The 24,047-nt window shown below is 32.2% G+C and overlaps 3 protein-coding genes and 2 long non-coding RNA genes across 15 annotated transcripts; 2 read left to right on the top strand and 3 right to left on the bottom strand.

The window, feature by feature from the left end:
* The first annotated feature begins 644 nt into the window (after window positions 1–644).
* LOC112539132 (uncharacterized) lies at window positions 645–1,742 on the top strand. Its single transcript, XR_003082741.2, has 2 exons — window positions 645–988; window positions 1,184–1,742. It is a non-coding gene; the product is annotated as an uncharacterized LOC112539132 (long non-coding RNA).
* A 654-nt stretch (window positions 1,743–2,396) lies between these two features.
* On the bottom strand, window positions 2,397–7,916 carry LOC107365041 (uncharacterized). Of its 9 annotated transcripts, none has more exons than XR_016199677.1 (8): window positions 7,754–7,883; window positions 7,365–7,649; window positions 7,221–7,295; window positions 7,062–7,155; window positions 6,058–7,000; window positions 3,700–5,970; window positions 3,569–3,625; window positions 2,580–3,458 (listed from the first exon to the last, which is right to left on the bottom strand). It is a non-coding gene; the product is annotated as an uncharacterized LOC107365041 (long non-coding RNA). The 9 variants fall into 9 exon arrangements; XR_016199678.1 differs by having other exon boundaries at window positions 2,580–2,867; XR_016199679.1 differs by having other exon boundaries at window positions 2,580–2,867; window positions 3,704–5,970.
* A 989-nt stretch (window positions 7,917–8,905) lies between these two features.
* LOC149093612 (MFS-type transporter SLC18B1-like) lies at window positions 8,906–10,045 on the bottom strand. The gene is made up of 6 exons (XM_089268882.1): window positions 9,958–10,045; window positions 9,584–9,777; window positions 9,401–9,496; window positions 9,254–9,328; window positions 9,076–9,169; window positions 8,906–9,017 (listed from the first exon to the last, which is right to left on the bottom strand). Exons 1-6 carry the CDS (start codon window positions 9,982–9,984, stop codon window positions 8,973–8,975), a joined length of 531 nt encoding a protein of 176 aa, XP_089125008.1. The 5' UTR covers window positions 9,985–10,045; the 3' UTR covers window positions 8,906–8,972.
* Window positions 9,988–16,956, bottom strand: LOC107365016 (MFS-type transporter SLC18B1). 3 transcript variants are annotated; one of them, XM_089268880.1, is made up of 13 exons: window positions 16,186–16,956; window positions 15,412–15,656; window positions 14,045–14,258; window positions 13,952–13,961; window positions 13,619–13,854; window positions 11,430–13,542; window positions 11,103–11,198; window positions 10,964–11,037; window positions 10,753–10,900; window positions 10,588–10,656; window positions 10,422–10,512; window positions 10,157–10,365; window positions 9,988–10,090 (listed from the first exon to the last, which is right to left on the bottom strand). In XM_089268880.1, exons 6-12 carry the CDS (start codon window positions 11,631–11,633, stop codon window positions 10,163–10,165), a joined length of 885 nt encoding a protein of 294 aa, XP_089125006.1. In that variant the 5' UTR covers window positions 11,634–13,542; window positions 13,619–13,854; window positions 13,952–13,961; window positions 14,045–14,258; window positions 15,412–15,656; window positions 16,186–16,956; the 3' UTR covers window positions 9,988–10,090; window positions 10,157–10,162. The 3 variants fall into 3 exon arrangements, with proteins under 3 accessions (XP_089125006.1, XP_089125005.1, XP_089125007.1); XM_089268879.1 differs by having other exon boundaries at window positions 13,952–14,258; XM_089268881.1 differs by lacking the exons at window positions 10,157–10,365; window positions 13,619–13,854; window positions 13,952–13,961; ... (1 more) ...; window positions 15,412–15,656; window positions 16,186–16,956 and having other exon boundaries at window positions 11,430–12,074.
* Window positions 16,957–19,261: 2,305 nt separating this feature from the next.
* On the top strand, window positions 19,262–22,390 carry LOC107364928 (innexin inx2). Its single transcript, XM_015932378.3, has 2 exons — window positions 19,262–20,403; window positions 20,656–22,390. The coding sequence occupies exons 1-2, from the start codon at window positions 19,975–19,977 to the stop codon at window positions 21,640–21,642; spliced, it is 1,416 nt and encodes a 471-aa protein (XP_015787864.1). The 5' UTR covers window positions 19,262–19,974; the 3' UTR covers window positions 21,643–22,390.
* The last annotated feature ends 1,657 nt before the right edge of the window (window positions 22,391–24,047 follow it).

The following is a 24,047-nucleotide window of genomic DNA, read 5'->3' as shown; positions in this document are numbered from 1 at the left end:
AACCTTGAAAACATAAGCATCATATTAGTTGATTAAATTGACTTTAAATTGTGTTGAATCAATTGGTGTCAACGGTAAAACCATTCAAGGTTGGATGTCAGATAAAATGGCTTTCTCTATTCCGTTGCTATGAAAAATAAACACACTAACATACACAGCAAATTGTATGTTGATCAGGTTTAATCAAGTTTATCGAGATAAATTTTAAATTGTTCAATTATCATCACACAATTACATTAATCAGGTCCATTTATTTCACAATTAATGGCAATACCATGCAAATTTGTAGTTAACTTCACAAGACTGTCAGATTATATAGACTATATTAATGGCTGTATGTTGTTGGGTCAAAAAATACCTGTTACCAGAAAAAAAGATAACCAGAATTGGGTGTACACTAAGGTTAATTTGGTAGTTGCTTGATTAAATTTCACATTAACATTTACAATTATCATCAGATAAAACAAAATTAGTCAACTAAGGAAGGTTAATCATTGAATTGAAAAATAACGCCATTAACGTTTGTCAAGTCATTATTTTTCTGGTAAATCTTAAGGGGTCGAGTTGATATTGAAATTAGCCATAGACGTTAGAATCTAAAGTAATTTATTAATTTAATTTTTTCAGATCACAATATAATTTATAGTGACCAATAAACATAACTGGACTCTATTGAGATCTAATTAATCCAAGAAAGCTCATCCTTACCTTTTTTCATCAATTAATTTAGTTTTTCAAATTTATGCACAAACCCTTTTGTCCGTTGAAATAAAGAGCTTCTGTTTTTTGTCTACGCTTTACTTTTGTTTATATTTTAATTTCTCTGCTTCTTAAATATAATTTGATTCAATTGGAGTTACAATGCAAGGTGAACTTAAATCATGTTAACCAGAATGTCATCTTATCGTCAAGTTTTTTTCATGGTGATTATGCTGATGATAATAGTGAATGGTTAAATTGTCTCATCTTTTATATGAAATACAAAAAGGTTTGTTATATTTTTTGTTGTGTTTGCTTTTGCTTTCGTTTTTTCTCAGTTTCATTATCATTCAAATTGCCCATCTTTATCAGTTTAATTGTTTTAAGGTTGATAAAATTTCATTTTATGTGAATCTTTTTCTTTTCTTTTCTTTTCATCAACATTGTCAAGTTAATTGTTGTCTTTTTTGATTACATTTTTAAGGTCAAATTCAAGTTATTGTCACCAAAAGTCAGTTGTTGACGTCGCCTTCTCATTGTTGGCAAACAAAGACGAAAAGGTTAAACAATTGGACAGATGGAAGACAATCATTGTGATTAAAATCAATCATCAATCAATCAAAGATTACTTATTGAACACCCAAATTGGATGGACACAATTTAAAGCAATATAGTGACAATTTAAAGTTACAATGAAGAGTAGCTGCAATCAAGATTCACTCTGGTTAAGTCATGAACAAATTCAATGGCAATAAACGTGTCCAGGAACAAAAAGAGACGCAAAGATTGGCAATAAAATGGCATCCATTTGTTTAATAATTGATGTAATCAAGGAAACCTTGTATTGGTCAATTTTTTCATAATTTACATTAAGTAATGGTTAAGGATAAGGCCAATTCAATATATTACACAAACTGCAAGATTAATGGTTTTTGCTGGCTATTAAAGATGATGACAATTGTGGCTAAAAAATGGCAAATCAACGTACAATTGACAATATTTTTCCTCAATCAACAATAAACCTAAAAATGTGTTCAATTCAAGGTTCAGGTTTCAAATGTAACTTTTGATTATCACTTTATTAGCTATTGAATCAGGCCAGGGTTTTCATTTTCATGGGCTATTCTTGATTCAATCTTTATTTAAAATTTACTTGCAATGTCAAATGATAACAAGAGAATCAATTTTTCATTGATAAATATATCAATTGTTGCTGTTGTTATAACTGTCAATTGATTAACAGAAAGTGAGTTTGTTTCCTTCACAGTCTCATTGTGATACAATATGAACAATGTATGCTCATGAATTATGTCACAATGATTACCAGAATTGTATGTTGACAATATTAATGTTTACATGGACAAGATTTTTGATTTAATTTAAAAAGCAGACAAACAATAATCATTCACAATGACAATCAACTATGTCAATGATTATGCAAATATCAACTGTTTCAATTTGATCCAATTTAAAAGACAATTTGAATGTAAAAAGCAAATGTTTTTACAATTGTTGGAACAATTTAATCTGGTGAAACCTTTTCAAGTTGTATCTTTTACCATCTTAAACAAGGTAAGTAAACAAGTGATTAGGTTAATTATGGTTGATTAACTTGCTCATTGTGACAAACAAAATGGGTAAGATTAAGAATGACTTTGGTAAGGTTTGCTTTGCCTGAGAAATAAAAATCAATGTTCAACTAGGAAATGCATAATTTTATTTCTGGTTCAAAGAGATGGACCTTTTTTGGTTATTTCAAGCAATGCCAATTATTAATTGTACTAATTATATCTTGCTTCACACATTTATCTATTATTTATGTTGACAATTAATAGATTGTTGAAGGATTCCCGTGAGATATTATAAGATAATCAGGAAAGTTGAAAAAGCAGTTAATGTTTTAATGGATTCAATGATAATGGTTATTATTATATTTTCTCGCTCTCCATACCAATAATATTATTATATTATAAATGGTATAAAATGATGGATATCTTTTCATGTTTATACACACAGTTGATAAAACCATGGAAACGATGGAATCATGAAGACGCATGGAAACTTCAGATGTATGTTAACAGGCAAATCGATTTGTGATGTTAAACATCATCTTTTTGTCTTCCTTTTTCCTTCTTTCTTTTCCTTTTGTCTCTGTCTTTTTTGTCACCCTTTTGAAGAGAAGTAAAGTTAACATTGAAGACAAAGATGATTCTCATGGTGATCAGGAGGTGGTGGAGGAGGAAGACGAGGAAGTCAATGAAACAAGGTTTAATGAAACCAATGGATTCTGTTTAAGCTTTCATTGAATGTCAATTTTTTGTTTACAATTGAGACGATTGCAACAATTTAACTTTCACTTGGCTTTAGTTTATTCAATTGAAAATCTGGTTCAAAATGTCAATCATTTTTGGGTAAAATTGCACCTTAATATCGACCATTTTACTGGTTATTTTGGTTTAAACCAAAAGATTGTTTCAATCGATCGATGATAATTATTAGTGTATTTAGTGAAACACTTAATATTTGCTTAAAAAGTACCATTAGGTATGATTTAACAAGACCCAATGTTTAGGCCTTTGTGATGGACCTTTTGTTTTGGTTATTGATTTTTGCATTTTTTGTATGATTTTCAGCTACATAAAGGTTGAATCTATTGTTGGTATTTTTGACAAATAACATTGTGAATCTATGAGCAATTATCTTCATCCTCTTCATGTTCACCATGCTCATTATCATGAAATACAGTTCATCAAATAGAACTGAGTAGAAGAGAGAAAGAGTTGAAAGGAAAAAAGATGAAGAGAGGTAAAAAGTAAGGTTTAAGGGAAAGGGAAAAAGGTCAATGCTCGATCACTTAAAGTCTATTTACCTGCTTTTTTCTTACTAGAAGACAGATATTCTGAACATTCTTCCGGATTCAGGGAAACTAGAGATAGAAAGAGAGGAAAAAAAGAAAGAGACTCTGGATTTTCTGTGAACCAGCAAAATGTAAACAAATACCAACAAATAGGTTGAGATTAAGCAGCAAAAAATAATTAAATGTTTGTTTTTTCTTCCTCCACTGCACCAATTTATAACCCAAAATTTGATCCATTTATTTACTTGACCTTAAAGGTCACATCTAGATTAATATAGATTATGTTAATTATTATTACATGATGATTAAGACGTAACAATTCAGTGTTATAAACACATAAGATTCAGGCATGATGTTAACATCAATTTGGGTTGAAAATTTTGATTCAAGTCTTAACGATGTTTCAACCATCATTACAAATCAGGACAAGTCAATGGTTTGCTATCTAATGAAGTAAATTGTAATGATTGTTAATGTTAATTATCAAGGTTTGATGATGACAATTTAAAATTGTCTTTTGTTAATATTTTTGTTTCATTAAATTGTTGTTGTTGTTGAAGGAAGAAGCCAAAATAATGTAAATGTTTTCATATTTAAAAAGATGTTTTGAGTTCTCAGTTAATGAAGAGGATAAAGATGCAGATGAAGATGAGGATGAAGATAAGGCGAGATAAACAAGATGATCATTATGATGATTATGGTTAAGAAGGAGGAAGAAAGAATAGAATAGGAAACGAAGCTGAGAAAGAAAAGAATGAAACTGTTTCCGGAAGAAAACGAAAGAAACGAAAGTCGAACTTAAGGGTTCATCAACCTTTTCGTCCATCGATCAAATACGTTTTTGGTACAGTTTCAAAGAGGAAGATAGAGAGAGAGAGAGAGAGAGATGATAAAAAAAGATAACGAGTCTACGAAGTCTCAATGTCCCAATATCTTCTTATTCCTTCTCTTTCCATCTTTTTCTGTCGACATTTTTTCAGCTTCTCATGAGATTGTGTTTGTACACAAATTAGACTAAACTCATGTTACAGATTACTTTGTAAAATGATGACAATAATGATGAGAAGAAGAAAAAAAATCCATGGAAAAAGAATGGAGAGAAATTCGTAGATTCCATCTGATTCTTTACCTTTCCATTTGTTTAGCTTTGCTTTCGTTGTAACAGGAAAAGAGTCCAGATGATTATTTGTGTTACTCTTTTCCTTCTCTGTCTTCTTTATCATCATCATCGTCGTCATCATCAACATCATCCTTTATGTCCTTGGTATGTTTCAAATCTCACTTTGAATCTCTTTTTTTTCAATTGAACGCAGACTCGGAATGAACTTATGATGATAACTATTATTCCAGAGTTCTGTGAGCGATCCTTGAACTTGGTTCCAGCCTTAGTTCCTGGTTTCTCTCATAGATCATTGACCTGAGAGTTCGAAGCTTTTACATTGGCAAGAAAATTCGTAACGAAAAAGAAAGAAAGAAGAAAACAAGGAAAAAAATAGCTAAATAATGATGATGATCGATCAATATTAACACAGATATATATAAATTTACTCATTTTCCTATTTCAATCCTTTTCCTGAATCATCTTACCATGTTTTTTACAATTAACATTACAATTAAAGTTACCAAATCATTTTACTCGATCTTTCTTCTCCTCTTTTTTTTCTGGTCAAGATCTGGTTAAGTGTAAAGCTGCCTGGGTTTGTATTGTTTCAACTTGTTTCTGATTGTAAGATACAAATAATACAATGATGATGATGATGTTGGTGAAGATAAGGATGATTTTTTCATGAGTTTGCTTTTTCTTTCCTCTTCTTGTTTAACTTGTCTTTCCCTGATTTTACAGAATATTCTGGAAGTTGAAACGTAAATTCTGATGCAATTGTATACTATTATTAGTATGGTTTGAAAAGTCATCATCATCATTATCATAGTACTGAATAGTTATTGTTTCCTTAACCTTTTTACTTGCAATATTTCAATGTAATATCCAAATCTTACATTGGTAATAAGCAGTAGTAATCATTAATTTGGTTTTGATTGAGTGAACCGACAAGGTAACTTCAATTGAATGTATAATTGCTATAGATGAACAGCAACACAGCCTTTCCAAATGGCTAACCGAGTTCATTTATAAATTCAACTTGATCCTCTTTGAAGCGTAGGAAGTAAACATGAGCGTGGATTGTTTCCGGATTGATGGGTTGGACAGGTCTAATGGCCACCATTACAATCGTAAAATATGAATCCAATCAATTATGATCAACAAAGGCGAGTCAATCCAATTAATCAGCGATTCTTCTGGTTTTAACCTAAACGTTTGATCCTTGCTTGTTATCCAAATTGCACCAAAAGAACGATCCATTTTTGTATAGCCAAATTAATCCGCATTATCTTTATGAGTTGCTTATCCAAATCTGTAGCAAAATCAGTTGTAAAAAAGAAACAATTAGAAATTAATAATTAACAAGGTTAAATCAATAAGGTTTCATGATAAGACTAACCTTAATGTAATCAAACATGTGGTTATAAATACCTGTACAAACAAACAGGGAAACAGGAAAAGTAGAGAGACTATGTCAATGTTAACCATTTGTATTTATAACTGATTGTTAGTGAAAAAATTTGTTAACATAAACCAATTGATTAAATATGATTTTAGTAAACCATTAACTGTACATCGATGAAATGGTAAACAATGTGCATAAAGGAAAGGTTAGGTTAACCCGCGCAATTCAAACAAGCAACATTTACATTTCAGTTGAGGTCATCAGTGACATTTCATCTTTTACTCTTGATATTATAATTATGATAGTGAAATACAATCAAGTCTCAATTAAGTGTGGAAAATGATGATAATGATGGTGATGATGAACTATCAAATGAGGCTTAATTAGTTGTAGATAATGATACTGCAGTGACAACAATACAGCAATAAAAAAGGTATAATGGGAAGAAACTAAATTGTTGGACTCTTTTTTAATGATTTAAAGGTGTAAATCCAAACGATTTGTTGTCTCTTTTTCAGTTGCTGTTGGTCCAGAAAATGAAATCTTTTGTGTCTTGTAAGCAATCAACATTGTTGAACCATAATTTTGGAATCCATTGTTACCAAGAGAGTAAAATATCGGCAATGAGGCCACTAGTCATAAAAAAACTTGCGATCAATTTGAACATTTGATTTGTGAAAAGATTGACTCTAAAATTATCACTGAGCTTTTCACTATTTACTGTTTAAAAATAACTTTAATCAATAGATCTTTTTATGGGATTCATGGGATAACATCAAAATGAAACACTTATATTTAAATTATAAATCTGTTATTGATTTAGCATGAAGATAATTTGGTTTAAGGTTCGCTTCATTACAGATTTACTGATTTGTGTATCAAAAATTATGGTTCATCGTCTTTTGTAAAAAATAATTGTACCAAGAGTCAGGAGAAGCTGTAAATTGAATATGAAGTGATTAACTTATTGATTGAACTCATTTTGCAGGACAGCTTACAGTTGCTGATGATATTCCTACGAGGAAAATACATGATCGTTGAAATTTAAACTGTTAAACCAGTCGACCTCCGATGATAGGCCCAAGAGCAAATCTAAAGAAAATATTCTACTGGTTAATATTTAGAACATTTTGAATGTATGGAAATGGCTGTTTTACCATAATGAAAGAAAGGATACAAATAGACTGCTTATCAATCCAGAGGCATCAGGATCATCCGCAAAACTGGTTAAACTATTTAATATAATTACGGTTATAAAAGTTAGTAATCAACCACAAAAAACTGTTAAACTCGAAACTTACTCTTTCTCTCGCATTGCTTGAGTGAATCTAGCTACATAACCAATGCCAAAAACTATGCCAATAAACATTTGACAAATAACGACCAAAGTAAAAGAGCTGATTGTTTTTGAGTATAAAAGTTATTACTATGAGCATTAACTAGAAGTTGGTCAAACAAAATGAAGAAACAACTTTTTACTGATTTCGTTGTTAATATTTAAACTACTGATATCCCACCTCATGCAAAAAACCACCAGCAAGTGGTCCAATAATCGTTCCAACTGAAAAACACATCTCCAAAAGTCCCTGAGCAGATATAACAATATACAATGATATCTTACTTCTAGACCAATGTAGACTCAACAATAGCATTTAACATAATCAATATATTGTACTAGTTAGGCACTTACAAACATTTGAGATATGTGATCAGCAAAAAAGGTCGGCACTGCAGCAAAGACGCAAGAATACAAAGCAGCCATTTCAATGGACCCGAAAATTCGAACTAAGCCACACAAAACGGCAAACGGTGTTCCATAAGGAGCCCATACTAACGCTCTAAATATTAAAGTGTTCATTGATACAATCTGTTGTGAATGGATCAAGTTTCTAGTTACCCGAAAAATGAGCCCAATGGTGCCCATTATTGATCCAACCAACATAATTAATCTTATTCCTAGTTTTGGCAGCTTTAAAGGTATTACAATACAATTTGAAACCTTAAATTAAAGACAAACTTGATTGCTGTATTGTCATAAGTTATAACTCCTAACTTACCAATATTCCAACAATTGGAGATAAAACTAATGAAACAATTTCTTGAATTGATATTAAAAATCCATAGACGAATGGCGTTAGTCCCTTCGATTCGGCCTGTAAAAAACGACTTTAATGTTTCTTCTTCGACTGATTGTTTTCAACAAAAGATCACCTCTTTAGGGAAGAAAGGAGCCAAACATGAGTTTGCACTGCCAACAATGATATTTACATACGCAAAATAGCTATAATTGTGCAATCTTTTTTGGTCAATTTGCCACTTTTTCCGTTATTTCCATCAATACTGTTATATACTGGCATTTTAAACATATCATGTTCAAGTTTCTCTTGATTTTCATCATTCGTCATGTTGAGTAACAGTTGAAAATAGATTCGTTAAGTTGATTTGTTGGTGAACTGATGCAGTGAAAATAACGGAGAGTAGAAGAGGAAAATGGGATTCAATGAAGGAAACATTGTCTGATTAAATAATCTCATAAAAGACGATATTTTGAATATTTAACAAACTTGATTACCTAATCCTTGCTTAATAGAGCTAAACAATTTGCTGAACAATTTCAATTCATTTGTTGAAATAGCGTGATCCATTTACTTCTTTTGTTTAATCTAGTTAGGAACTGAGCTCTACTAACATGAATAACGAAAGATCCATTGCTTTAAAGTTATCATCTACGAGAGACACTTAACCGATTGAGTGTATTAGTCTGAACATTTTGATGATCAATAACTTGACAAACGACAAAGATTGAAGCCTTCAGTTGAACAAAACATATTCAAGAATGCAATTTGGTTATAAGTAGTTTTATTACAGATTTACTGGTTTTAATGTCATAGGATACAATAAATTATGGTTCATCGTCTTTTGTGAAAAATAACTGTACCAAGAATTAAAAGAAGCTGTGAATTAAAGAGAAAAAATTAGATTAATTAAACTCTCTTTCGATACGAAGCTTACAGTTGCCGATGACATTCCTACGATGAAAATGCATGATTTTTGAAATGAAAAATGCTCGACCAATTGACCACCAATAATAGGTCCAAGACCAGATCTAGTTGTTGGAGTTGTAAAAAAGTAACATTGCTTTCGTTAATAAAAATTGGTACAAAATTTTGCATGAAAAAAACTACTTTACCCTAATGCAAAAACAGATACAAATAGACTGCTCATCAATCCAGAGACATCAGGATCATCCTTAAGGCTGGTTAAACTATTTGGTACAATTAGAGTTGAGTTTAAAATTTGATTAGCAATTTAAAGATTGTCGAAACTCGAAACTTACTCTTTCTCCCGCATTCCTTGAGTAAATGTAGATACAAAGCAGAATGAAGTTCCAATACCAATAAACATTTGGCAAACAACAACCAAAGTAACAGAGCTGATTTCAAGTAAAAAAAGTAATGTTTTAATGTAAAATTTAAGGCACTTTTAAATCTAAATGGTTATTGAAAATACTAATACTTACGGTTTTATTGGAATCGGATACATTGGTCCAATGAAAAGGTAAGCAACTATAACAAAGGCGAGTCCAATTATACTCATAAATGTTGCATCTTTAATTTTGGGTAAAACCAAACCAACAAGCCAAGTTGAAACTCCATAGAAAAGTCCAACTACCAAGAAAATAGCGCCAACAGTTGATGATCGCAAATCAGCAAACTACAAACAAGAAAATTGATTGAATTACAAATTAAGCGTCATTCTGATCTTCATCAAACCTTATCTAAAAAAGGCTTTCTGTAGACATTTTAGTTACTAATGTTAGCAGAATTCAAAAATGGAAGTGCTAAAAGTAATGTCAAGTTATGATAGATGTTTAGGTAAACTGAGTCAACTTACACTTCTTAAGTGAGGTTCAAGAGACATTTGAAATTTTGCGCTAACGCTGATTAAATTTCAAGCAAAAAGATTCCTCCACCCAGCCTCGATCCCATTCACTCAATTATTCATGTCCATCTCCTTAACCACTGAGCTATGATAATTATTTAATAGATACAATATAATTAATGAGGTCTATCGTGAAAACAGAGATTAATACTTTTGTTTAAATGCGTTTAACACAATCAAACGCAAAAGACAAATGACTCTGGCGTTTTTTTTTCAAAAAATATCTTGGTGAGCGTGAAACGCGGCTCAGTGTAGCAGTTTTCATTCGACTGGGGATTAATGAAACAATGATGTTGACGGTGATTCTGAAGTTGGAAAGAATACTAAGAATTCCAGCTTTGTTTTCAGTTTTGGTTGAATCTAAATTTGGTTAAAGACAACTTGATGAAACATTTAGTGCAAGAGTAAAATTATACCTTTCATTTCAGGGCAAATGAAAAATATCAATGGGAAAGACAAGGCCAATAGTCCACCGGCCACGAAAAAAGGAAGGCCAAAACCTCCATACTGTAAGTTGACCAAAAAAAAGATAAAAGTCGTTTATTTCAAATTTCATTTTCAATATTTTCACCATTTTCCCACCTCATACAGGAAGCCACCAGCAAGAGGTCCAATAATCATTCCAACTGAAGCACACATTTCCAAAAGTCCCTGAATTTGAATTTAGGTAAAAAAATTGATCGATTAGATTGATTCAATATTAAACAATCGGAATATTATTAACATTGACAACATTGATAAACTTACAAACACTTGAGATATGTGCTCAGGAAAAAAAGTTGGTATTGCTGCAAACATACAAGCAAATATACCAGCCATTCCAATGGACCCAAACCCTCGAACCAAGCCACATGAAACGGCAAATGGTGTCCCATACGGAGCCCAGACTAGCGCTCTAAAGGTTTAAATGCTCATTAATATTCAACTTGTGCGATTAATAGAGAAAGTTTCTAGTTACCCAAAAAAGATGACTCCAATGGTGCCCATAATTGATCCTACCAACATAATTAACCTTATTCCTAGTTTTGGCAGCTTTAAAGGTACAAATAGAAGCCTTAATTTCAAACAAACTTGATTGCTGTATTTGAAAGACTTACCAAAATTCCAACAATTGGAGATAAAATGAATGTTACAAGTTCTTGAATTGATATTAAAAATCCATAAACGGATGGCGTTAATCCTTTTGACTCAGCCTGTGAAAAAGCGAATCCAAAAGCATTATAAGGACTGGTAGATAGAAAGTGATGACCAAGTGTTTACTTTCAGTGTTATCAATAACCGATATCACCATTAATATCAGACTAATTCATAAGAAAATTACATCATTGAATGAACTAAAAATCTTCGCTTTGGAAACATTGTTTCATTCATGGGTCTATCTATCACTGATTAATCTTAATATTCAATTTTCTAGATGGTTTTACCTCTTTAGGGAAGAAAGGAGCCAGACATGAATAGGCACATCCAATGATGATATTTACATAGGCGAATGTAGCTATAATAATGTAATCTTTTCTGGTTAATTTGGCAGGTTTTCCAGTTGGTAGCTTACTGTCATAACTGTTGTTAGACACTGTCATTGTAAGCACACTGTGTCCAAGTTTTACTTGATTTTGATCACTGACCATGTTGATTAAAAGTTTTTCAAATTTACTCAAAAAAATTGGAGACTCAGAGTATCAATAACCTATGTGAGGTCACTTAAGATGCACATTAACTTATTTAAATGACACAAACTATTCAATCTATTTTACATTGAAATAAGTCAAGAAATTTGGTTTACTCGATATTTTAACACCTTTACAACTATTGAACTGACTGAGATTGAAAGCTGTTTTTATGGATAAAAACTCAAGGAAGAGTTAATTGGTAAATGATAGTGTATTTAGATTATTACACTTTCATATTGAAGACTTGAAGTGCCATAAAAATGGTTTATCGAAAGATCTGTCCATGCTTAGGTACAATGCAAGTGAACTGAAAACTAGTGTCAATCTTATCAACCATTAATATTACATTATGATAAGAATCTCTTGAAACTTGTTACAATCGATTTACTCAATGAAATTGAAGACTGATTATGACTCTCATCATTAAACCTAACCAAACCTAATTTACATTATCACTGGTATTTGAAAGTTAGGTGCAAATAAATTGGACTGAAAGCACTGAGAGCTTAAAAGACATCGTAAAGTGTCTTAATTGTGTTCAGATGTCGTGTTAACATGTTTTGAAGCAAATTTTGTTCAATTTACCCGATTAATCCATCATCAGGCAATAGTTAGATTAAAAGAGTTGACACTAATTTTATATTTAAACCGGTTAATTGTGGTCTAATTAGTCTTTGCATGTTTCCTACAATATCCGATACTGACTCAAATAATTTTAACCAATTTAACATCTAATGAGCTGTTTCTGATAGTGATCACCATAATCATCATTATGATTTTCATCGTGTAAACTCCTAATTTCAATGATTAACCTTTCTTAAGGTTGTTGTCAATAACAAATATAACAGAGTAACGTATGAAAGGCGCAAAAAAAATTGAAAGCTCAACAAAAAAAGCAAATTATACCTAAAAAAAGGTTCAATTGTTTTTCAAGGTTGATAACCAAAAAGTGCAACAACCAAAAATTGAACAAAATCTTTGGTTCCTTTGAAAGACGGCAAAAAACGCTTCTCAACCCATCCATGCCAATGTTTGCTGTTTACAGATCCAAAGCGTCTAATCTTGCTGCTATTATCAGCCATTAATTATAAATTGAAATGTTTATGATTGTTAAGAAAGAAAGATATTGTTAGAGGTATAGTAAGTAGAGTTAGTTAGAGTAATAGTAAAGATAGTGTAATATAAAGTCAAGTGAAAAACATCATGTTTTCCATGTTAATCATTATTATTACCAATGATTAGCTGAGCTTTCAAACCATGTAAAGTCAAAGGGTAAATGTTAAGATGGCATAAATTGTTGTTTCAATTGTTTACAGACAATTGTAAATATTGAAAGCAAACAAATAGTGATGATAACATTGATTGTACAAATCAACAGACTTGGTGTTTTGTAAGGCAGCAAAAGCGGGTAAAAAACTGGTGAAGTACTTGAAAACACCTAAATATTAGGTTGTAACGCAATGTAACAGCAACAAGAGCAATACATGTGCACCAACAATCCTAATAATGGTGAACGTGACCATGAATATGATTAAATACAGTGAGACTTGTAAATAGCCTTTGAACTGAACAGCAACAAAGTATTAAACGGTAAGAGCGTTGCACCTTAACCCAGGTAATATTGAAAATTATTAGCAATGATAATGGTTTGTTGAATGTTAGTCAATCAAAACTCTTCCTTCTTCTCCATCCATTAACATGTTCATTGGCTTAGCCATTTACAAGCCAGTCTGATGATGATGATGATGAATAAAAATATTCCCAAAATTTTTGTTCGTGAATATGAATAACGCATAGCTCCACCCCAAAATACCAATCAAATTATCTGGTTAATCAACCATGATGAGGATGAAGATGAGAGAAAGAGCTAGAGAGAGAGAGATGAAAAGGTAAAAAATTGTGTGAGAATGAAAAATATGTTGAAAACCGGACTTGATAAATACCACATCAGCATCAATCTTTAATTCTGATTCAAGGTTTGTTCAGAAATGCTTTTTTCTGCTCTCTTCTCCTTTTCTCCTTCAGAACTTTTTTCATTCTTGAATCTTTTTCTTTTCTTTCATGGCCTAGCCTTGTCAAAATGCTTTTCCTACTTTCTTGGTCTTTCCCTCCTTCTCCTGGTTGGTCCCTCACCATGCCAGTCATCATCATCAGCATCATCATCACGTTGGTTGTTGACCTGTTAGGAGAGAGAGATCATAAAACCTGTTGCTTAGTGTCTATTCTGTTGTTTATTTGCCCTTTTTTGGGACTTTTTTTCTTCTTCTTCTTCTTACCTTATCCTATCTTTATCATGAAAAATATGAAACATGAAAAGAAGACAAATCATCAATGAGGAAATAATAATCTTCCCCTTTTCAATTGCTCACTAGCTTCAAGATCTTTCACTGTATTTACACAGAAACCATCCTTTAATGTTGTCGTTAAATGTCACTGATCAGCCTTTTTTGTATTTTTTGCTTCTGATTGTTTCAATTGTGACTTTACAATTGTTTCAGTCTCCTCCTTTGTCATCACAAAAATCATCATCAAAATGATCATCAAAATCATTGTTCCTCCACAAAAATTGAAAACTGGATGAACCTAGAATGGAGAAGAAGAAGAAAAAAAGGTTGAAATTATCATTTAAAATCATTTTCACTTCATTCTTATCATTGATTTGCACTTGACTTGAGACTATGGCAAAAACTGGTTAATCACAATAAAAGCCATAAATGTTTCAAGCGTTAATCTGTCGATTAAATAAAACCAATTCAAACCTTTTACCAACAAATTGACCACTAAACGATTCAAGAGTCAAGTCAAGCCTATTTCATTTGAATCTTGCCTGATCAAGCCAATAATTCAACAATATATTAATAGGATTTATTATTGATATGATAAGATAATAAGGTCAATAAGTAAAGGTCAGTTAATGGACAAAATATCAACTCAATACTATCCTCAATTTTTAACCAACAACCAATCAAATTAGGTCAATTGAAGTTGGTTAAAAATTATTTCCAACCATTCAATTGTTAGGATCAATCTATGAATCAACAATGGAAATCTTTTCTGTTGTTAATTTAAATAACTTTGCTTACAATTTCCACTTAATCATCATCAATTCTTATGATCAATCTTGAAAAACTTGCGAAAAATTCCATTAACAATTGAATAGATTACAAGGTGCTAATAAAGATATTCAATACTAAATGGAAATAATCAAATTACATTTGATTACTTTGTGTATTTTGAAATTCAACCTTTCTGTTCCCAACAAAATCGTGGTTTTTCATTTTCTCAGAAAAATAACCATTAAGAATATTAGTAATGATTAGAACACTAATTGACGGAAATACTTAGCTAATTTTTATATTAATTATCATCTAAAATTACAAGCAGCTTTGAAAAAATCATTAAAACTATCTTCCTTGATCAGTTTTGTGTTGCAGGATAAATTTGATTCAGACAAATGAAACTTCTACCAATACTGGTTTAGGTAAAACAATAAAGGTAAAAGCAATTCATTTTGCAAGCAAATTAGATCAATAATCGGCAGATAATTTACTGGTTTAGAGCTGAATAATAGGAAGAAGACAAACAATTTAACCACAAAATCGGGTTGTAATGGTTTGTGACAAAAGTGATTTAGATCTTTTACAATTTAACAATCAAAAGTGTTATTTATAAACCTTGTATCGTTAAAATAACGTTTTCACTTTGATTTACTTTGGTTCCGTCTTTTTATGTTTACCTTTAACAGGCTTTAGCAGTGGCGTAAATTGTCGTCAATGAATCAGAATCAGGAACTTAATCAAACAACCAATAATGCAAGGTATTTGGCTCGTATTTACCAACAGTGTCAACAATGGATTCGTTGAAATCTTAAATTCAGCTCATGAGATAGATGTGAGTTCAACAATTCACCATGAACTTTCCAGCATAGGCTTGCAATTTCCAACTTTCTGTTCTTCTGCAAATATTGGGCTATTCCTGGATCTGAAATGAGAATGGAAACAAAACAATTAGAAACAGACATTATAATTGTCACCTTAAATGAAATACATGACAATTAAAACTGCAGCTAGATTATAGTAGCCAAATTAATGTTAGATCAAATTAGACAAAGTGAAAAGCCACTATTATCAACGGTTACCATCATTTTAGTTGCATCAATATTAGGTTTGTAACACTGTTTTTTTTGGTGTAATAGATACTCTACTCCCAACTGATGTGATTAGTTTACAATAATGTAGCAATTAGCAGCGAAAAGTCAATCGTAGTTGATTTTGTTTTATAACACCTAAGACTAATTATGAGAGTTGATATGAATATACATATATGTATATTTATATGTTATCATATTTTCCATGTTTGCTCATTGAGATGAACATAATTAATGTTTACTTGTTGTTTTGTTGGGTTTGCTGTTATGTCTTTGCTGTTTATTATTGCTTATCATCGAATTTCTGAAGAGAGATTTCACCATTTCTAACCGGAAATGTAACAAAAACGGTTATTAATTTACCAAGAATGAAAAATCAATGTTATCCAGTGGTATTCAAACGGTGAGAAGAAATCATGAGGATCAGTCTGAATTGAGGAAAGGCTGATTGTAATATTTTGGAGGTTAACAGGAAAACTGTGTTTAATAATGATGAGGAGGATGATGATTAATATTATGATGATTAGGTTAGACTATCAGGGAGAGAGAGAGGAAGAGAGGGAGAATAGAGGAAGACAGAGAGAGACACAGAAAAGCACAAATGCAAAAGTAGAGTGAGGAAAAAAACACACAGAGAAATAACAGTTGAAGCGAGGGACGCCATATTTATGCAGCACACATTTGTAACAGAAAGACTGGTAGATTTGTTGACCGTCAAAAAAAGAGGGTAAATCAAAAGCCGTTAACTGTTGAGTTTCAAAAAAAATGGTGACATCACTTGACAAAGAAGGTTAAAAATTGAAGTGAAACTGAAAAAATGGCAGATAAATTGTCTAATGATTTGCTTTTAAATAAACATGGCGAGTGATGATTAAAATGGTTCAACTTTCATCAGAAAACCTTTTCGCTCTCATTTTCATTTCTTTTGTTTTCTGGTTTTCTTATCTTTTTATTTTCGCTCCAATTTTTAGGTTTTGTTTAGTTTTTCTGGTTTTCTGGTTAACTTTGGACTAGATAATATTAACATGGGAATGATGTAAGTGGGGTTAATGTACAGTTAAAACATAAACTATGAGTGTTTTAATGGTCTGAGAAATTGTTACAATTGTTTTTGCTGTTGTTACTTTTGAGCTACTGTTGATTGCTTACTAATCAAGACAAAACCAGCAAGACTATTGAAAAGTGATTTGGAAATTTGTGTTTTTGCTTGTTAGAAGCTGAAAATTGATTGGAACCAGTTAGATGGGCCATTGGGTTGCCAAATCAACAATCAACATGATTGTGAGTGTTGAACACATTTCCAAATGATGTAGATCACTCGTTTGCTTTCACTTTTAGCCATTTCTTTGCTTTCGAAATTTTGGCTTTTCTGTTTTCGCCTTCTTCTTCATCTTCTTGCAATTATTTTGGCCATTCATCAGCATCTTTTTCACTCTTATCTTGTCTTCACTCTCTAACACAATAAACAAATGATTTTGGTTCAATTTGGGTTATTTTTGTTAACAATTTTGCTTGGAAATAAGCCAATAGTCAGAGAATTGTTTATAGCTTAAATCTAAACCATTTAGATGCTGTTGCAGTTGAACACTTTTTTGCTGCTTCTCCATTCAACTTTCATCTTCACTTGATTAGAGTTTGATTTAAATGATGAAATCAACCATTATACTCAATTTAATTTAAATCAACCTTTCACTGACTAACAAAAAGTGTATTCAAACAGTCGATCAGAATCTTTAGTAAACTTTTTTCTCTTAAACTCTTATTCAGTAAAACCTTGCTATTAAAAAAGGTTAACAATCAGCTTGAATCTTGTTTCACTTTTTAATGAGCTACATTTGAAATAAGCTGAAGGGCGATAAAACAATGAGCTTACATTTTTAAGATCATTTGTTGATGGTTAACTAAATTAAAACGATTAAAAGTGGATAATTGTTGACTTGCTTTCTTCAAACTGGACGGTGAGATTTATGAAGATTAACCTTGTTATAATTATTTATGGTCAACAGTAATGTTGAGGAATAAGGAAACAAGATTATTAAAAATTGGTTTAACTGTTCAATGAATGGATTTGCTTTTATCATGATTGATAATAAAATCAATTGTGATACGTAATATAAAGCTAAAAAAGATGCAAATAAGGTTAACAGAAATAAACAGTTGGTTAATGATTTCAATTAAAACACACAGATACATACAAAAATATAGACATTAGATTCATTTATCAGCAGTGATTCTTTATACTTTTTTGTTTAGTGTAAAAACTGGTACTAGCAATGCGACAATCAAATGGTTAATTAGTTTGCTTATACGTAAAATAGTTGGCAAGAAAAGTGCAATGAATCAATTTGATTATCAACAGCGGGAAGTAGAAACGCTGTCTAGTTGAAATCGAAAGTAATAGGAAAAGTTGAAAATAAATGGCATCAAATTGTCAAACGTTGAATATTGACGTTTAATCAGCCAATCCATTGAAGAGCAAGAATCAAGTTTTTTTTCCATTATTGACCGACATATTTGTGTGTTGGAAAAAAATTGTTTAGCCACCAAATTGTTCAACTTTTGGGTTTAGGAATGCCAATTTGATGCGGTGTGTTGTCAATATGTTGATTGTTGAAGAATTGAAAGAAAGTTGAATGTTGAGTCGCGAGAGAAACAAAATTGAGTTATATGGCAAGTTTAAATGAAGAGAGAGTTTGTTATCATCGAGAAATATCCACTGATGGAGGTGAAAAAAGGTGATAGCAGCTTAAGAAGAGCGATAAAAAACATGGAGATGTTAACCTGTTTCTCCAGCGCCACATTTTTGTTGCTCCTTATCAAAGTAGAGGAATGTTTTTAAGGTCAATTTCAGGGTTGACCTCACAGACTTGAAAATCTTGCTTTCCCGAATGGTAAAGAAAGAAACGCCAAAAGAAAGAAAACCATTAATCCTTAAAGATGATCAACATATTCCTCAAGACTTCAGCACTTGACTAGCCTCTTCACATTCTATCATCTTTTACCTTACCTTTCCTCTTTAAGAAGCGAAAGAAAGAACAAAAAAAATGGCGAAAGAGAAGAAGATGGAAGAAAGAAGATTAGAGAAGAAGAAGAAAGTAGTAGAAGAATGATGATGAAGATGATGGCGATGAAGATGATGAAGATGATGAAGAGGGAAAAAAGCAAGAAAAGGAATTTTGACTGGAGAAAGAAAGGGAAATACTTTTAACGAAAGAGGATTAAAAGAAAGAGAAGATTATAAGAGAAAGATGATGAAAAGGAAGAATCAGTAAGAGAAATGTCAGTTTCTTTCTGCTTACTTTACTTCTTTGCGCAGCTTCCAACTCAATGTGCTCATGCGTTCTGAACTTTTTTCGGCCATTTTTTGCTTTTGGGGGCGCCACTAGTAAGTCTCTTTTCGCCTTTCTTTATGTTCCTTACTTTGCCATTCAGGTTCCTTCAGGTTTCAATTCAAGAACGATCCTTTATACCAACACTTTGTGTGTTCAATTTTTATCTGTACATGAAACATGAATTTTTTTGAGTGTCGTTTAAATGAACTCTCCGATTCCTTTTTTGTTTAATGTCTCTACCAAAATATGATCAACACCATCATCCACAATAAATTATCCGGAATATTCAAAGCGATTACCATACATTTGAAAAATAATTGTGTTACCAATCCTGGATCACTTTCTTCTTCCCCTCTCCGATTTTCATCGTCTTCATCAGTTTCTTTTACTTATCATCAAAGTTTCGCGTGGCGACCCAATTTCTTTTTATAATAATTAACAAAGTGAAACAAAAAACAAATTTTCAGAATCAACTAATAACTTATCTATAATTTCTAATTTATTACAACTTCTCCTTTTTTATACAATTTTCAATTCAACACTATTTCTCACTCTCTTTTTATTTGATATTGATACTATTGTATACTACATTCTATAACTTTCACCACAATACCGACAATCTTTTATACATCAAAACCACTCTTTTCTCTCTTTTGTTTCTTGCTTTGTGTGTCTCTTTTTTTTCATTAATTATTCATACTCTTAAATCAATTACCTTGTCAAAGCCAGCGCTTGGGTAAACCTATTTTGTTTCACTTGTAACCCCCAATGCTACACCATTCAGTGCTTGTGTTAACGTTCTAAATGATATGTGAGCGATATGCCCGTTAATTGGCCCACAACCGGCCGCACGCCCGGCTCTGCTATGGAATACGTTCGACAGTTAAAAGCATTGACTACCTTTTCATCCCTTTTTGAATTCAATGCGAATCAAATACGCGTTGATAATATTGTTTTTAAGTTACACTCAACAGTGACTGTACTCATACTCTTAGTTGGAACCATGTTTGTTTCTATGAGACAATATTTTGGTGAACCAATAGAATGTATGAACGGTGGGAGAAGTGATATTCAAATTGCCACAATCCAACATTATTGTTGGCTTGAAGCTACATTCTCCGTCCCCGGACCCAAAACCGAATATGCTGGAGTCCATCACGCCTATCCAGGTATAAAGACACAAGGACCTAATGATAAGAAGGTCTACCATAAATACTACCAATGGGTTTACTTCGTTTTAATAATACAAGTAAGTTAATCATATGTCTCTATAATTCTTATTGAAGATTTCATTATTATTCGCAATTTTCAGAGTTTCGTGTTTGTGAAAGGCCTTGTGTTATTCACATGTTTGAAATCATTCAATATCATGTTTCTCTGTCTCTTGCATCTTTATTCAGCTTTCTCCTGAAGGTTTGATAATGAGTCTAGATGTGGGAGCTCACTCTTTTTGAACATGTTTTATTAATTGATTCTCTGTTTTTTAACCTTTTACTTCTAGGCTATACTGTTTTATGTCCCACGGTATATATGGAAAGCAAAGGAAGCCAAAAGGATTCGTACTTTAATTAGCGAGCTTAAGCAGCAACATATACTTGAAAGAAATGAGTATGACCGCCAAAGACTAGTTCAGGATGTGGCTGATTCTCTGTTAATCAGTAATGACTACTTCTATCATTTCTTTATGTGCGAAGTGTTCTATATGATCCATCTTGTATGTCAAGTATGGTTCACCAACATGTTCCTTGGTGGGGCCTTTTTATATCTCGGCCTGGAATGGCTATCATTTGCTCACGCATCTATAGACTATCGTTATGATCCTCTAATTAGAGTGTTCCCTAGATTGACCAAGTGTAGTTTCCAGAAGTTTGGCTTCTCTGGTACAATAGAGACAATCGATACTCTGTGCTTCTTACCGTTGAACATTGTCAACGAAAAGATTTATGTTGTCCTTTGGTTCTGGTTTCTATTTCTATTTATCGTCACCGGTTCCTACTTGGTCTATCGTATTGTACTGATGGTCTTACCAGCAGCTAGGTATCGAAGATTACAAGCCATGGCTCCAAGTACAGACAAGAAATGTCTTAAAAGGTTGTCAAGCCGAGCGGGCAATTGGTTCATCCTTCAATTCCTCGCAAACAATATGAAACCCTCACACTTCCGTGATCTCATTGATGAAGTGATGAAAGCACATTTTGACCAGGCCGGCAAACCACTATATAAAAGTAATAAGCTTGGTAAAGCAATTCAGAATGGCTTATCATCTGTGACTCCCTCTGCTCCAAAAAACTCAGGTAAACCTGATAAAAAGACGAAAAAGTTCGGAGATAAGAAGGGTGGACTGGACATTGGTTTTAACGCACCCAGTGCTCCGAATCCGGGGTTTGTTGTAAAGCGTGATCCACCCTCTGGACATTCAGGTGACTCAGATGATTGGGTCGGCCTGGGAAGTGGTACTGAAGATCCCCTTAATGATAATTGGCCTTAATGCTGATGCAACGTTTAATATCCAATTTATAAAGCTTTTTACAACAATTAATACAACTTTAATAAATTTCTACATCACCTCTGTCATCACCATCTCAATCATCTTCATCATCAAATTCAAACCTTCATCCTCATCTCTCTCCTCATTCACATTTTACATGGTTTTAAACATCATCCACGCAACCATGGTTTACCAATCGCGAGTTCAGGAATCCAAATAGGATGTGTGTCTTTTTTATGTAAATAATTCAATTGTGGTCATCATTGCTTCTGTTTTTTTAAAAATCACCAGGATTAATTTTTACACCGTACTGTATACATTACTCATGAATCATGTAAACAAACACTCTTCCTATCCATCTCCATTGTCTTCTCCACTTTAAAAGACAACATTTGATCTGGACATTTGAACGAATGATGGAAAACAATTTAGAAAGCATTTATGTGACCAATACCTCTCTCTCTTCTTCTCTGCATCTCGAATCATGTATACAATGCATACACACAACAAGCACACCTTTTGCAACAATAAAAAAAACAATTATAAATGCAACTCAATAATCCTCATCAAGGTATACCGAAGACGACGTTGACTACTTCTACAATTAATTTATAGAAACTTTCCTTATGCTTTTAACCTCCTCTTTAATTGCCAACGGACACCATCAAGGGTGAACTCAACCAAAATCAAAGCTGTTTTTCAATATCTAAATTCATTTTTCAATATTAAAAACACTTTGAATTTAGTATTTTTTGTTGTCCCTTTTCTTTAAAACCTTACACACACACACACACAACACTCAAATTCACTTGCCTCATCCACTCTCTTTGTTTAATTTCAAGTTAGTGGAATGTATTAATACAGTGCTCGTCACCTTTAATTTATCCACCTTTTCAATTTTTACCTATTTTATTTGGTAGTGAGAATTTTTTCAGTTTTTCTTCTCTTTCTTTATCATCTTTACTCACTCCATCCGCCATTTCCTTTCCTTGCCTTTTCTTTCTTCTCTTACAGGTTCCTCACTCTTATTTGTGTTCTTTACTCTCTTTTTTTCTTTTTCTTTCTTTTTTTCTTCGATACTTTTCTTTCCCATCATCTTCCCATCATCTCTCTCCCCTTCTCTCTCTTTTCCTCTTAAGAAGAAGACTGGAAGAGAAAAATAGAGCCAAGCCCTCTAAGAATAACCACCCTACGAGAAGTAGAAGAAAACATTTCTAAACTTTCTTAACAAACTTCTAAATCCGGTTTTTCGCAGAAAAAAAAACACAACCTTTTCTTCTCTCCCTCTCCTTTTTCGCCCCTTTTCCTATTCTTTTTCTTGAATTCCTGTCTCTATTTGCGACCAAGTAAAATTAGCTCATTTTTGTTTTGGTGTGTTAGGCCGAGAGACTAAATTTAAGTCGAGAAAAGCAGAAAATTGTTGTCTATCTCTTTCCCATCTCTATCCTCGTCATCCAGCATCCTTCATCCTCTTCATCCTTCCTTTTCATCCCTTTCTCTCTCTCAATCTGCCTCCTCTTTTTTCCCTTCTCTGACAAATCACAATCTCTTTTGCTACAACTTCGTCCACTTTTTTTACTAAAACAAAATCAATTACAAAAAATAATACAATTGTCGGTCAATTTATACATGTAATGAATAAATGAAACACAAAAAAAACATAAAATTGCTTATAAAAAAGATGAACATAGCATGAAGAGAAACATTTAAAAGATTGTCTCGCATTTATTTACCTTCGCGTTCAAATATTTAACCGACTAATTTTTACCTTCATTTCTCAATTAATTGAACAGTCTCTTAGCGACATCAATGTTTTGTATTTTACATTTTTACGTGTTTTACTTTTCTAATCTAACATTAATTTATTCATCTCAAAGTTACTATCAAACAGCGTCAAACATTCCGGAAAGATGATATAAACTGTTGATTGAATGATAAGGTGATCAGGCGTAACAATTAACTAAACAACAATTTATATTTTACATGTTTAGTAAGAAAGGAAGAAAGAAAAGTAAAAATCTAATGAATACAAATAATTATTTTCTGTTCCTTCCCCAACAGACTCATAAGTTTTGAGTAAAATTTTGGTTACCATTGGACCGCAACCCAAAAGCTTGTAAACATATGTGAACCAAAGACCAGGACTTAACAAAGCAAAGGAGCAGGACAAAGATGAACACAAAAGGAAGGTAACAACACAACGAGGACTCAACTTTCCACCTTGAAGTTAGGAGCAGAAAAAAGAGCGACAAAATGGCTTCACCAGTACCTTCAACAGACTTACATAGAGCACAATCAACTGATATCAATCTAAATTATTAATTTTAACGGCAGTTGAATAACAGAGATGGTGATATTAATCAAGATGAAAATGTACAGACTTTGGGTTATTGTTGTATGTCAAT

The sequence above is a fragment of the Tetranychus urticae genome, chromosome 3, assembly GCF_039701765.1.
Source record: "Tetranychus urticae isolate SD_2017Ah chromosome 3, NJAU_TeUrti_SD_1.0, whole genome shotgun sequence".
Lineage (NCBI taxonomy): Eukaryota > Metazoa > Arthropoda > Arachnida > Trombidiformes > Tetranychidae > Tetranychus > Tetranychus urticae.
This window is presented reverse-complemented; position numbering and strand designations above follow the sequence as displayed.